Below are 16682 nucleotides of genomic sequence, written 5' to 3'. Positions count from 1 at the left end.
GAAGGGTGAAGTAGTTCTAAAATAAAGTTTATCTTAAGATCCACATATTGTGCCTCAACGAAAATCTAATAAGGAAAAAAACCAGTTTTTTGTTTGTTTGTTTTTTAGGAAAAAAACAAGAGAATCAACTTTAGGATACACATTTCATCCATCCATTGAGCCATCCCTAATTTTCCAAAAATAAACTTATTATTCTGAGTTTTTTAAAAAAATATTGTGTATTATATCTCAGTTACTGATAAAGTTTAATTTGTTCTTGCTAGATTGAGTTCCTTAAGGGTTAAGGTAGCATTTTATAGCATTTTTAAAATCCTCAGTATAAAGCACAATGCATTAGTGGTATAAAATGTGTTTGATAAGTTAATATTTAAAACATAAATGAACAGATGAATAGGAACATGGATCTATATAGAACACAAAGGGAAGTTATTAGAACAAAGTAAGACTGGATTCAAAGGACTGTAAAGATGACTTTCATATAAAAAAAATGAAGGAAGTGTTTAACATGAAGCTAGTGATCAGACCTGTGATTCTGAACTCTGAATTCTTCCCACCATGTTATACTTGGTATATATATCACCCAATCACCCTAGAATTAACAGAATTCTGCCCTGAGAGAATTGCTTAAAGGATATTCTTGAATGGGATGGTGATACTAATGCAAGAAGTATGAAAGTTTGGTAATAGTAATGTCATTTCCTTGCAGGAATGCAGAAGCCCAGTGATTTATGAGGGGGCAGTCATAGGACCTATTAATATGTCTACATGTGAAATTTTCAGTGTTTCTCTATGCATATCTCTTTCCATGTGTGTTTAATAAATATATTATATGTGTATATAATTATGGTATATATGATAAATATATATATATATAGTGTGTGTGTGTATGTGTGTGTGTGTGTGTGTGTGTGTATATATATATATATATATATTTAGAAGTGGCACAGTTTTATTTATCCCTACAATAGGGCTTTCATAAGAAAAGCAAGGATGAATAAAAGGAGGATGGGAGGAAGGGAAGGAAGCTTTGTTCTTTGGTCACCAAGAAAATCAGACAGCATCAAAAATGCCACAGGCCTGAACTTGAGAGGCATCATGATAAGCACAGTTCTGCTTGCAATTCACTAAGAAAACAGTAAACTGATATTCAAGTGGTTCCTCTGGTAATAAATGACAATCCCAAGTCTGTATGGGAAGCATTTCCATCTTACAGTGTCCTTAGACAAAACTGTTAGTGTCAAATGAAGTAAAGTACAAGGAACATTTTCTCAAGTGGCCTGCCCTTCTCTAATGCCTTCCTCATTTTGAAAATGGACTTTATTTTCAAAATCAAGGTTTGTTTGTTTGTTTTTTTTTTTTTTTTAGTAGTGTAAGAGGTGGGGGCAGAAATGGAAGAGACAAGGCCAGGATGTGGACGGTGGAAATATATTGTTAAGTAAACAGTGACTGATGACATCTTTGCTTCTTCCATTACCTTGGGATAAGTCAGAGTCTGGCAGGTGTTCTGTTTTTGGTTTAGAAACCCAGCCATTTCTGCTGAAATGAGATTTCAAGAGGAGCCTGATTACTCAGAATTATACTATCTCTCATCCCCAGACTGAGGAAGTTGATGGAGAAGAGGAAGAAAGTAAGAATGGTTTCTTAGAACTGTATTCTACTCATTGTGTGGGAACTAGCTCAACTCGAGGGAATGCAAAGAAGAGAACTAAACATGACCCTGCCATTCTATCACCACTGAATCACTCTATCAGGACATCTGGAGAATAAATTAATCTCAATGGGGCTTCACTGTGTTTCTTTTATGATGTTCTGGCTAAAGAAGGTGGGCTGTATTATCCCCCTAAAAGGTCACCTACTTTTTTTTTCTCCCACTATTCCCCTAAGTATTGAACAAGAAAATGCCAGGAATCATTGAAGGTTTCAGAATTGACACTTATTACTGAGACCATTGTCTGGAATAATCTTAACACCGGTCTTCTTTCTCTTCCTCCCTTTCCCTGTCCTTCTCTTTCTTATTTCTTTGTTCCCTTCTTTCTTCTTTTACTCCTGCACTTCATTATCCTCCTTTTCTTCCTTGTGGTTGTAGTTAATAACTTTGCCAGAGTACAAAAAGTCTATAATACTAACAAAACACAGGAACTTTCCAAGCAATCTCTATTTTATATCCTTATTCTAAAACTCATGTTGGGGTGCATCAGTTTCAACTCTCAGCTGCTGTATATGCCTCACATGGGGTGAAGCAGCTGTCATAGGAGCTATTTCCTTTTTATATTAAACATATGAAATTCTGATTTAAACCGTTAGTGAAGCTCAAATTACTTTTCTCTCTGCTTCACTATCCCTGAAATAAAACACTTCAGTGAAAAGCTATACTTTAAACAGAACGAAAATAATTCAATACAGTTTTCCCTAACGTAGAATGAAGGAGACTGTAAGAGACTTGGTGTTCAAATGAATTTGGAAAATTCCAGGTTAAACAAGATCTTATTTTGGAACTCACAAGAGCTTCTAACATGCCAAAGTGCATTTTGAAAGTCTAGGTGTAGAGTACAGTAAGTTGTATTTCTCAAACTAACATAAACATGGAATTCTTTTCTCCATAGGGCATGCTGTGGTAGTGGTGCTTGACTAGGCATCAAATGATGCTTGAAAAATGGTAGTTTAAAGGCTTTCAGAACCCTCTATTCTGGACGGAAATAGTACAGAAATATCTACTTTGTACATTTCTTGCATTCAATTAATGCACCTTAGTTAAACCAATTGTTAAATTCTCAAACACCGGTAAACTTTAAAGAGGGTTTACAACCTTTCACAATGTCTTCCACTCTGTCCAGTGGAAAGAGTAGTATTTGGAATAGGGGGAAAAAGAAGCAGTTTATTTATTTATTTTTCAGAAGTGGAATACTGGCAAACCTTCTCCCAAATGCCTTTCATAGTTATTTCACTACCTTCTGGTCTTCTTCCTTTTTCTCCCTGTCTCAAGAATAAAGGATATTTAGATATAAGCTAGGGAGAAAAGGGAACCATTGCAGCTACTTCCTCCTAGTTCACACAAATGGCTTCAAGTGGTAGTGTCTTCTTCTGCAGAGCTTCAGAAGAGCTACGAAGTTCACATATCTCCAGAGCACATGGACAAACCAGATAAAGAGAATAAAGAAGAAGATTTTTATATTTTAATTACATACAATGGATAATGTATCCAACAAAGGTGGTACTGAAAAGATTCAGATTACAATATATTACTTGTCTTCAAAAAATAGGACTGCACTTTGAGAAGAATGGGTGTGAATTCCCCAGAGGTAAATTCCTCATTAAATATATATAAATACTTAAGTCAACAAGAAATGATTTGTCATTTTTGCCTGGGAAGAGAAATATCAAGAATATATTTATATAGAAGGTAACACAATGTGAATTTGAATGATGAAAAAGTATTAAAAAGTAGATTTAAAAGAGGAGGAGGAAAAATAGTGCAAAAATAACAATGGCTACATCAAAATACAGGACCTGCTCTAGAGGACAAAATGACTGGGAAACACACATTGGGCCACAGTATGGAGGGAATAGGTGGTGTATGAATCAACTTGGGCTTTAATATGGATCTTATGGGGGAACACTTACATAATTTTAGCTGTTTCTGAGTTGTAGGAACATTTGTAGAGAATAATTTCAAGAACCAAATGATCAACAGTGTCAAATGTCAAAAAGAGCATGATGTGAACACTGAAAAAGTAATTTGATTCTAGTAATTGATTCATTGGACTTTATATGGTAACATTGACCAGAAATCTTCAGCAGTCTGGAACCTTGACTATTGTTCATTAAAGAATATGATTGTAGGTCATAGCTGAGAGGATAAGAATTAAGTATTTTAGCCCTGAGACACACATTTATAAGAAAAAGATTGAAGGGACACATTAACCCACAGTAATTCTAAACCAAAAATTAAAATTGACAGGCAGAAAGTAATTCTCATCAATATATAAACAATGCACCATTATGTGTTAATTAATACAATGTTTCTCAATTTCCTTACTCAAAATATATGTGAATGGGGGCACATTCACAAACATAGATCTAATATCTTATCATAACCAAGAACTACTTAACAGACAACAGGAGTAGCTTGAGATTTTAATTCAGTCTGTTTTCTCTTATACTGTTTATTGTGATTATGAGGGTAATATAATAATATTTCCTAACTGCCTAAAACTGTGATTCAAGGACTCTGTTTATAGAGACCTCAGAGAGTTAGATAAAAATGTTTTAGATTCTAGGCTCCTCCTCTTCTCTCAGCAGTTTCCATAAAGCTTCCAAGTTTCCATTTCCTTACTAGGAAACCTGCATTTCAGATAGGAGAGAGCTCTTGAAAAAACAAGGATAGACTCTGGCCAATAGCAGGCAGTCAATAAAGCTCAGTTATCTTCTCTATTATACATTTGCTTCCCCTTCTTTAACAATCCTCAAGCTTTTGTGCCTGGGGCTTCTTGATCTGTGAAAAGAGGACCAGACCGGTAAACTAGTAACAATGAGGCTTCAGTATTTTCAAATGACATTTTCAAGGAGTTATTTTCCTAGAATTTTAAATGCTACTCAACAGAATTAAGTAGCACTTTATTTTAAATGATTAGTTGGTTCTGGATTTTGAAATGAATTGTAGGACTACCAACTTTTTCATAGAAGTTAATATAGATTTCAAGGACAGTGAAATAAGGTAAGGTCAAATTGATATGTGCTATTACAAAATATGTTGAGTAGCTTAAAAAACAACAACAACATATAAAAAAAAAAAAAAAAACTAACTTGTCCAAGAAGTCTGACCAATTTACTTACTGCATCATCCAGTAAGTTTCCTGTACTCTTTTTCCCAGAAGACTTTGATGAAGGAGAAGGTGAAGGAGAAGGGGCAGAAAGTGTTTCTTCTTGTTCAATTTCTTTTTCCAATTTTATCAAACCAGGAGGTTCCACGCCATACCTTTTTAAAAATACCAGATCATTATAATGCATAACTTCTAATGATATAATTTTCATACATTACATTTGATTATAAACACCATAGTAAACTGTTGCCTTTTAAAAACAAAGTTAATTTTTACTGGCATTGAAATGGTAAGTTTTCGAATTAGCGTCCTTCAAGCACAGGGGAAAACACATAAACCTGCTTTGTATGTATGTATACATGCCTATATATAAACACAGACATGATGGCATACTAAAAATGAATACAAATCTTTCATGCAATATGTTGGTGAGTCAATAACATGAATAACTGTGGTAAATCTCATCTTGATTTTACCATTACCAACTTTAACAATTAGTGCTGTGATGAAACTCCTGTTTTGAACACACATTTGTTAAAGGTGGAGACAATATCAGAGTCAGGTTTGAAAATAGTAAAACCTCAAAATAAATATTTCCCCAGAGCAGTGTCTGACACATGGCATAACTTTTGAGATTACTTTTGATAAATTATCTGTCCTAATAAAAGCTTCACAACTAGGAAACTGGAGCACTGAGGTTCTAAAGCCACAGTCTTCAGTGTTTTTAAAATAATCTACCATAGAATGAGATATTGTTAATGGACTCAAATTAAGGTGTTATTAAGATGGAAAGTGGTATTACTATTATTATAGGCTTTACATATAAATTTGCTATAGGCTTTTTTTAAGGAATTTTTCTAAAATTGTGGGAATATCAGAAATATCTCAGGACCAGAGCTTGCCAGATCAAGTTATCAACTCAGCTTTACTACTCACTATCAGATGAACCTTGGCAGGCAAACCCTTTTTAATCTCTCTAGACTACTGTGGGTTCTTAGTTCCATCAAGGTATAAATTTGGGCTATGTTGAATGTTCTTAAGAGAATAACATGAACTTGGTAGTGAGTCTGGACAAACTTAACACACTAGAAATCACAGCCAACTAAAAGTCAATCATAAGTGAAAATGTTCTATTTGAAAGTATAAATTAGGTCAACTGGAAAATATGATTTAATTTGTAGTTGTAGGTGGACTCATGCCACCTTTTAGGAACAGGTTGCATAAGTTTTGCCTTTTTTACAAAGTGAAATGATAATAAATGCACTATTAGAGTAACAACAGGCTCAACTCTATATCCAATACAAACAAACTAGAATAGACTTGAATAAAATTGGTAACAAAGTCACACATGGAAAAAAATCTCACCCTGGAGATTTTTCTTTATCTGGGAATGCTGAAAATTAGCTATGCCATTGAACATACAAAATCAACACTAAGCCCGAAATCTCTGCTTATATTGGCTTTTGAATACTTCAGGCCGCCTAAGGTATAGACAGCCAGTCCTGAAATGCACACTTAAATGCAATTCATTGGCTTCCTGTCTGTCTGGAGATGTCAACAGGCTGTAAATCTTGGAAGTCCCCTGGGGTTGGGAGTTTGCACCTGCAAGCCAACTTAGTCATCAAATAGGTCTTTTTTTTTTTTTTAATGTTTTACAAAAGGCTGCTTCATTTTTATTTCCATGATTAACTTTATACCACTTCACATTCTTGTTTTGTCTATAACGTTTTCACAAATTTATACAATTCTCCATTCTTTTCCAACTATAAGATTTTAGAGTTTTAGAAGGGGGTAGCTGTTGTTCTCAAACAGAATAAGGGTCAAATTAAAGACAGCAGGAAGGTGAATCTGCTGAAACCAAATCCTCAGACCTGCAGAACTCAGTTATAAAACAGCGGGGTAAATTCTGAAAAGACAAATACTTATTTTTGTCTCATTTTGAAAAAAATGCAAGAAGATGCTAGGGAAAGGGTCTATGATTAATGATTGTGTGATAAGAATATATGGATGGATTTCTCATTTTTCTGGCACTTGATACAACTTTTGAGATTGATCTGATTGAAGTAACTGAGTCCCTAAACTGAGCTCTGAACTAGGAAATTTACTCAAACTATTTAGTAGACTATAGTTTTCAAACAAAGGACATCTGGAGTCTATTTTAGTAGGGTTAGAGAGACAAATTTTATAGACAAATGAAAGAAATTTCCTCTTTTTAAGGCATGTAACAGATAGTTTATAGATTCTTGCAAGACAATTTTGCTCCATTCAATTTATATTTTAAAGCAACTTAAGGGTAGATTTAGATTTGGAAAAAATTCAAATCATGTGAAAGTACATGATATTCTTAGCAGTCAGTTCAAGTGCTTTAAATGAGTCACTTAATAATCTTGATGTAAGAATATTTTCTTTTAAGTAACATTTCTTTTCATTAGTTTAGGAATTGAAATAAAAGATTAAAGAAAATTCACACAGGATTTTCTTTTGAATGATCATAAATTATGTTCCAAATCAAAATAAAAATCAAATAAAAAGTTCTGTTATAATCTTGATTATTCATTATGGCACCAAACCAAAGAGACAATCTTAATTGTGCAGTCTGGATAAATGTGAATTCATAGTAACTTTTTTCTTTTTTTTCCAACAATTAATGTCAAAACACTTTCATTAAAAATATTTTTGAGGTTTTATTGACTTGCTTTTGCTGAATCTTTTACTTTTTATAAGACCAAAACATATTTTACATTCAGAAATTGACATCTGTCTGAAATACTAGCAGAGAGACTTCACTCGCCAATAACGATAGCTCTATTTAGCTGAAAATAAAAGGAAGTTTTACCCATGGGAACAAAAAGTGGTCTCATTCTTCCATCTCAGAACTCAGAAAAGCCCAAAGCCATCAAAGGAGTCTCAGTAAGTGTCCCCAGGCGGAAGAAAGTGGCAGAGATTCAGAAACATTCTGAGAATCAATTCTAAGTGACATTGATGCTTTTAAGATGGTACTTTTGAAATTTGGAGAAGTAAGTGTTTGGAATCAAGGATAAGAAAGCATCAGCTCTCAGTGATGAAAATCATGACTCCCAAGAATGCATGGAAACTCTGTTGAGGACCAAACTCATCTGTTTGGTGAGAAAGCTAATGTTGTGGTTCTTGAGAACTCTCTCCAGATTACTAAAGCTGTTTTAATTCATAAATGAATTTTCAATCAAAATAGTGTATTTCTCTGTACATTAGTGAGGAGAGGAGGGAGCAAATATTCAAACAAATAGATACAGATAAGAAAATATCTAGGATAAAATATAAGAGCAAAAATGTTTTTCCCTTTCATTCTTTCAACTACTATGTTTCAATATAAAGGTAAGGTAGTGAGAATTGGTTTATTGGGTTGCTATTTGTAAAACACAATTGAAATTTCATAATAAAACTTCAAATGCATAACAAAGAAAGATTAATAGACATTATACTTAATGCTTCATCTATCCAACCAATGTTCAAGTAAGTATTCAACGTCATCCTGCACATAATAACAAAAGCATTAACATGAGTGATATTTTAGCTTATTTTCTTCTTTACTGAAAACTGTGCAGCCCTTCACAGCACTCAAGTAGGTGAGGAAGAAACAGAAGGAAAAAAAAGCAAAAATTATTAGTTAAACATCATAACGTATGAGTTATTTTAACCTTTACTCATCTCCACTGTGATATTCCTAAATTGTTTGTAATGTATCTTTTATAATTATGACTGATTTTATCACCTCACATGGTCATGAAGTACAGTCAAACATGGAATAACCCTGAATGACAATAATATTAATATATTCCTAGTCAGAGGGAACCTTTCACATGGTACTTCACCATGAATTTGACAACTGACAATGTCTCCCTTTCATTAACCAAGATTCTAATGAGTTTAACATTCTGTGGTAAAGGACAAGACTCAGAAGGAGGAAAGATGATTTCCAGTGTCATTTCCTCAGAGGATAGCCCATCTTCTGTGAAGTCTTGGCCACAGTTAAAAAATGTTTATTCTTCTTAGAGTGTCCATGTCATAAAAAGCATAATAACAAATAATTACATAATTACAAATATTTGCCTAAAAACAGGCAAATAACTACAAATTAAATGGGACAATAATGACAAATCCCAGCTGATTCTAGAGAGAGTAATTCCCCTTATTTATCTTCTACCTTTCAGAAGCAATAAAGGAACAAAAATGGAATCTGGAATCTTAGACTATTTTAATGGCATAACTAAAGCTAAGAATGTCCTATTAAATAGGACATCTGGACCATCAAAGTTTCTTTTACTAGAGCATTTCAGTGGCAGATGCTGATTCATTGTGATTTTATTTCATGTCTAGTGTTCTCGTGTATTTTTAGCTTCCCCTTTCTGAGGGGATAGCTGCTGAGTCCTGGGTTCTCCTTAGTCTCAAGGCTGTTTTTCCTGCAGAGGAGAGTCCCCAGCCTTTTGGTGGAGAGCACTTGTCAGGGATGCAGGAACAGCACTGCCTTGACCCTGCTTCTTCACAGAATTCAAGGATGTGGCAGCATTCAAGGGGAAGAGGTCTTAAAAACAGCCAGGCACCCAAGCTTGAACACACTTGACCATGGACTAGGGCATCTCCCTGGAGGTCATTGCCCAATTATCAGAGAAGGGTGTGATGGAGAGTAGGGAAATCCCTTGGCAAAACCTCAACTCAAATGGACTTTTTAACTCCATATTGGGTGAGACTCAGTAATATGTAGATTGAATTAAAAAGCATTAAAGCAACGCTTAACCAATTATTAAATCTTTAGTAAACTATTGCAGTAAAATAAACTTCACAACTGTTGCACACTTCTTTAAAATAATATTGACTATGATGATTTAAAGAACTTGGAATTACTTCTGATTACAGGTTAATTTATTATTGGATAACAAGCAGAGAATCAAAAAAATTATCTATTTGTTAGCAGTAAGTTTTCTATCCATGCTATAATTAACTGATTTGCACATGCTATATTTTCTTTTCCTTGATTTTTTACATAAATTCCTCATGTGAAAATGTACATTCAGGGCTATCTCTCACTGTATTTTAATGGTTCACCAAATCCTACCTCCAACAGTATATCCAGATTTAGACCAGAAAACATCTTCTAATTAATTCTGGCTTTTATTTTTCATCAAGACCTCTTTGAATATTTAAATCTTCATTTCTCATTCTTTGAGTTTCATAGGACTCTCAAAAGCCCTGTCTGATTGGCAAGATAATCAACGGAAAAACATGAAACCCAAACAAGTCAGCTTAGGTCCCTACCTCTGCTTATTTGCTATGGTGGCTATAGTTAAATTTTTTTATTCTAGGAGAAGAAAATATCTATATATAAATATGAATGGTATCCTACAAGCCTTTCTTCTGTAAAAACATAGAGAAAGATGGGTATCATTGTGCACATCTATGATCCCAGAAACTTGGGAGGCTAAGGCAAGAGGATTTCAATTTGAAGGCCAGCCTCAGTAAACTAGTAAGAGCCTGTCTCAAAATTAAAATGATAATAATAATAATAATAATATAATATAATATAATATAAAATGATAATATAAAATGATAATATAATAATAATAATAATAATAATAATAATTTTTTAAAGACTGAGGATGTAATTCTGTGGTGGAGTGCTCCAGGGTTCAATTTCCACCCAGTGCTCACCACCGCCAAAAGAAAAAGTCATAGAGAATAATTTAAAAAGCTATTTCAAATGTGGAAACTAAAAGAGCTGAGGGAGGTGATGTTGAATGGGGGAATAGAGGAAAATGAACAAAAAACAGAAGCTGCAATTATTAAGGAGTAAACAACCAGCAATGGTAGAAAGGAGTAGAAAACAAGAGAAGGCAGGAATAGACTTTCTTCTAAGAACAGACACATGCCATATGGAACTTCACTGTACTAGATCCTCCTCCACAATCCCCTTAAGTAAGCTTTAAATGGAAAACGTGTTTGATTCAAGTATATTTGCAAATGCTTACACATAGCATCTTTGACAACAAGATTGTGATGTAAAGAACCTTGGTGGCATGCTTGTAGTTTGAACAACTGCTCTCAAGATGTCCATAGCAACCTCTATCCATAGAGGAGGCAGGCTAGGTCTCAACACAGTAGCAGTTGTTTGACTTACCTGGCTGCAATCCGGCCAAGCTCTAGCAAACAGAGACAAACTTCTCGGGGTTGCTTGTGGAGGACTGGAAGACAAGACAGAAATAGACACATTTACAATAGAAGGGACTGTAAAGTAGCTCACAAGGAACAGACTTGCTGATGACTGCTGCCCCTTCCCAGTTCCTCTTGATCCCAGAAAACAAGCCAGTATTCATTTTGACACTCATTAGCTCTATCTTACTAGTTTTCAAGACACTGCTAACCCTTGCCCCCAAAAGCTGTTAGTCTCAGAAACTCTCAGGCTAAGTATTCTCATCCTGAACATATTTTTTTCAAGGAGTTAATATTAGTAAGTCAATGTTAGATACATAGATAGCTGTCATTCTGATATTTAAAAACAAACAGCACACACAGACTAGATGTAAGACCATCCTTTTTTAATATCTTGGATCTACCCTTTCCCAGTGATTCTAGAAAAAAGAATGCAAACAAATAAAGATACAAATTGTAAATTACTCTCCTTTAATAACTTTCAAAGAAGAATGTCAAGTGAGACCCTGAAATTTGGTGTCTTCTTCTAATCAAATATGATTATTAAATAATGTTTTAAAGAGATACTTTTAACTGTGTTTTATAAATATAAATCAACTTTGTAAATGTGTATCAGCCACCTGTGTTTATTAAATGAGCAAATTGGAAGATTTCTTTGAATTGATATTTCTATTTTAATATAATCTAATAACTTCATAATTCTGATTTACTATAAATTTAATGTAAATGTAGCTTTGGCTACATTTCATAATATTGGCAAATCATACTTGTATTTGTTGAGCCTAATAAAAGCATGTACTGCTTAAGCAATTACTTTTAAAAGCTTGATCAAGATATTTTTAAAATGTTATTTGTCATTTAAGAAAAGGAAAAGAGATGTTGAAAAAATTTTGCTCTGAGGACACACTTTTCCAAATTTTAAAATTAGTGTTCTAATAAAACATTTGCTTATTAATAAACTTTAAGAAAAAGAGCAACATTTTTAATTCTTGAACACAGAATTTTGTAATTTTTCAGGATTAGTTTTACTTCACTTAAACATTATAATTACTTCTCCTTACAAATTATGGCAACAGCTGTATGTGGCTCTCTGATACCATGATAGAATTTGCAAGAAATGCATATAAGTAGAAAATAATACTTTTATTTAAATAATACAAGTATGTGATTCTATTTCGTTTTAAACAGACATGTGAATTATTCTAATTCCATCAGCAGTGTCATTTTTAAAGAATTGATTATGGAAACTAGGAATTAGAGAATATTTCTATTGTTGATGATACAAATTTTAGTTTTAATTGGTCACTGAGGAGTTATTACAATATTCTACTAAAGGAAGTCTTGAGTTACTTCTAATTAAAGATCTTTCATATAAAAAAATATTTACTACTCTGATTTCAAATGAGCCAGATGACTGTGGCTAGAATAACAACTTTATAAGATTTTGTACATTAAATCAACTTCAGAGCAAAGTAACATCAGGATTGTAATATCACATAAACATCAGTTCCACGCAGAGAGCAATAACAAATATCATAAAAACTAGACAAATGAAAATCAATATTCCTGTCTTAATTAGATTTGTAGTTTAAAACAAAAAAATAAACAAAACCATGTCCACGACATAAAATAACAAAGAGTTCTGAGAGGGAAGAAGAACCCTATAAAAACCAAGAAACAGAAAGAAGCCTTGAAATACCCTGCTGATACCCTCATCTGAAGTGAAAGCGGTGTGAAGCCAGTAGCTAAAGCCTCAGGAGCTTTAGGTACACTTTCATGCATTTCTTGATAGAAAAAGTGTCAAAATATAAACATTATTAGTGAATTGACTAAATGGTGTCAATGTGCAATCAATAACCACCTACAGGAAGTAATATTTGACACAGATATAATAATACTTTAACCAACTTAAACATATTCAAAGGACTATATAAGTATTGGTGTGTAAGTAGGTATTTTATGAAAACTCATTCTGAAGAAAAACAATAACAAGGGCCACATAAAAATGAAAATTTGTCATGAAAGATGCATCACTATTTTGGATCTCTTTGTTTCTTGTTTGTCAAATTAAACAGATTTCGCCTTCTAAAACCCAAATGTTGACTCTACATGGTCTTATAAGAAAATTCATTTGGCAAAATGAAAAAAAAGTAATTTTTTTCATTTTAACAGAACCAACCTATAAAATTTGACATGAACATCTTTCTCAGTGTACTATTTAAGGAAAATGCTGACAAAAACTTGTTTCACTTTCAAGTTTTCTTGGAAATACTGCCTTTAATAAAGTAATAAAATTGCTTCAAAATATACCTATAATATTGTTTCACAGGTTAATGACTTTTCAAACATTGGACATGCCACGCCTGGCTTAATGTGCCCCCCCCAAAAAAATCAATGATTTATGACCAGTAAGGAATGAATGAGATAATCTAGAGGTGCACGATTTGGCACAATGACCAGATCTCAGTAATTCCTTAGTTACTATTATATCTCATAATATCAAGGACAATGATAATTACATGGTAGTGATAGTGGTTGAGACAATGCACAAACTGAAATAAGATTAATTTTACCTAGAAATGGCAAGAATTTATAAAAATAAGTATTGAATAATAGAAATAAGCACTCATATAACATTATTGTAAAATTAAAATTCAAAAATTTTTAAGTAGTATGGGTATGTATAGTGTGCTTAAGAGTCGACTCTTATTTTTGTACAAAAGCAAGTTCTAAACTGAATTTAATAGATGGAAAGAATATAATGAGGAAGTAAGGGGCAATGAAATTGACAAAATTATATTATGTGTATCTACAACTATATTACACCTAATCCTACTATTTTGTATATGTAAAATATACTTATAAAAATAATATAGTATTTGTGGATTCAAGCCACAAATATCAAAGTGTGAGCTCTAATATTTACTACTTGTGTTATTTTGGGAAGTCATTCCATAAAATCTCACTTTTCTAAGGAAATAAGATACAGCCTACCTCACAATATTTTTGTGATGATTAAACAAAACAATATTAATATATGCTTGGCACAGTACTTGTTAGGAAATGCTTGCCCAATATTAGCTCCCTTCATTATTATTCTTTTTTATTTTATTGTTTTTTATGATTTGCTTAAAGATCATTCTCATTTGCTTCAGCCACTGAACATTACTGTTTTTTTTCCTATGTATGTTTTATTTGTGCACATATAAAGTGTCAGACCCTACATGGTAGAAGAACAAATTCTGAAATGAAAGAAACAATTACTATGGGGATACAGTAATTTAGAGTAGGATCACTCTATGATAATGTGTATTTTAAATATTTTATACTACATCAGAGATAGCAATAATTTCAATCAAGTTTTATGTTAAACACATAATTTTGGACAGTATGTATAGACAGAAACAAAGTAAATATTCTTTAGCTATTATAAGTATATGTTAAATATAAAGTTTAAGTAACAATTACAGTTGGACACATTTTATTTTCAAGACACCAAACATCCTACCATTAGTTTTTCTTTGAGAATAATTCAGTTGAGTCTACAATCAATAAATTCATCAAACTGACTATTGTATAGTTTGTAAAAACAAGTAATTGAATGCATATCTTTGTGTTAGGATGATCAGAAAAGCAACTCTTGGTGAGTTGAATTTGAGCTAAAACCCTTGCATTAAGTCATCTGTACCATTAATTTATATATATTTATTCATTTCGTTTTTAAGCAAAAATTTTTACTTCTCATGAAATTTATGGTAGGAACCATTTTTTCCCACTACATCATTATAATACTGCTGTGAATTAAGGGTAGGAGAGAACCTTCATATTCTTGTCTGTTCCTCTGAGTAAATTATTTTTAACAAATAAAAATCTCAGTAGTCAACAGTGATTATTATGCAAAATGTTTTATTCACTAGATGCTTTTAAGAAATAATCAAAACCAAAATCAAAGCAAAGTATAAGGTAGAACACCTCTGAGAAAAGTAATACAGATCCCCATTCAAAAATATGTGTCCAGAGACTCAATCTTATAACCTAGATTCTATAAAAATCTCATGGGCATCAAATGTCAGATGGAATGCTGCTTGCTCCAGGAATAGAAAATGAGGCTTTCCACTAAAGCAAGGGGTAGAGTTTCAATGTCACAGAATCTGCAAGGATAAAATGCATTAGACCATGAATGTACAGTGTAGCTAAATATATTGTTTTAACAGATGGGCAAAGAAATGGAAGCATGAAAAATCTGTTGTCCATTTGGTTTCTATATAAGTAGAGGCTGCAATATTTATGGTAATATTGAAAAGAACTGTTTTCTGGCTTTTTATTTAGGAAGAAAACTATATATATATATATTTTCACCTTGATGGAGTTGAATTATGAAGAATATCATAAACTAATGGCTTTCTGCCTTTGTAGAGCAGAGGTTTTTAAAAATTCAAAGTGGTAGAATAGACAATATAGGAGTCTATAAGTCAGAGGAATCAGTTTATATTCAGTGCTCCTAATTTTATCATATCCCAAACAGGTGTCACACCTTTTACCTGATTTCTTTCCAAATTAATTATGTGTTGAGAGCACTTGGAGTGTGATAAACACTTAGTAAGCATTACATCCCTAGTAAGAAGAGGGGGTCTACAGATAAGCAAAATTAGCTTCACGTGGGAATTTCATAGAAATACAATTACCAGGTCCAATTTCAGCCCTTGTCAGGGTCTGCACTCTTAAAAGTTTTCCAGGTGATGAGTACATATATTAAAGTTTGATAGGCACTGTGTGAATAGATATGATAACAATAAGCATAACATAATTCTTATATGTATTTTGCTTAAAAAATATGTTCTGTGATACATGAAAAATGTTCTATAAATGTGAAGGCTAACACTTATGACTATGATGATGAAGATGAATGGAGGGAAATCAAATTCATAAACTAGATTAGCCTTTAGTGGATATTATAGGCATTTCTCTCCTGCCAGGATCTACAAGAAAAAACAACTGCTCCCTAAGTCTCATCATTCTGAGGAAGATCTACACAGAAAACTGAGTTTCAATGTAGGAAGCAATTACGGATAGAAATTAACAGTCTGTAACACTGACCTGAAAGTGTTTGATCTCCAGAATAATAAGAAAATAGAAAAACAAAAAGCAAACCAACAAAAAAACCTGATCTGAAGCTAAGAAGGAAAAAGCAAACAAGAAAAAAATTCAAAATCTCATCAATACTGAATGAGTAAAATTTTTCAAAATTAATAGTAGAATGATTTAAAATATAATATGGCATCCAAAATAGAAGTCACATAAAGAGTATCCACTCATAATCACATCAGTGAAGGAAACTCTAGAATAGAGTGTATGCAGTTAAGTGCTTTTGCCTCTACATCGAGAAATGACCTGAAATGGGGGTGCCCTGTTCTTCTCCAGCACTCAGCATTCCTGTTCAATTCATAGACTACGTCACTATCAGAACAGCAATGTGAAGTAAGAGTCTTTCCTAAGTTGATTTATTATTTATGTTTCATTTTTGCCTTTAACTTAATCCTACAAACATTTAAAATTAGCCCAAAATATAAATTTCTGTAACATAAGGACATGATCTTTTGAGTTGATGGAGCTCAATTTTTGTTTTGTTTTGTTTTTGTACCAAGGATTGAACTCAGGGACACTCAACCAATGAGCCAC

The 16682-nt window shown here is 32.8% G+C and overlaps 1 protein-coding gene across 3 annotated transcripts in view; it reads right to left on the bottom strand.

The window, feature by feature from the left end:
* The window catches only part of GAS2 (growth arrest specific 2), a 365744-nt gene that overhangs the window by 296105 nt on the left and 52957 nt on the right, over positions 1–16682 (bottom strand). For all 3 annotated transcript variants that reach the window (XM_081275817.1, XM_081275815.1, XM_081275816.1), the window contains exons 5-6: positions 10972–11035; positions 4834–4975 (exon numbers count right to left, since the gene is read on the bottom strand). In XM_081275817.1, the coding sequence (XP_081131943.1) occupies positions 4834–4975; positions 10972–11035 (206 nt within the window). The remainder of the gene's footprint in view (positions 1–4833; positions 4976–10971; positions 11036–16682) is intronic.

Source organism: Spermophilus citellus (genome assembly GCF_964194105.1).
Source record: "Spermophilus citellus genome assembly, chromosome: 2".
Lineage (NCBI taxonomy): Eukaryota > Metazoa > Chordata > Mammalia > Rodentia > Sciuridae > Spermophilus > Spermophilus citellus.
The sequence above is the reverse complement of the archived record's forward strand: the minus strand, read 5'-3'. Positions and strand labels throughout refer to the sequence as shown.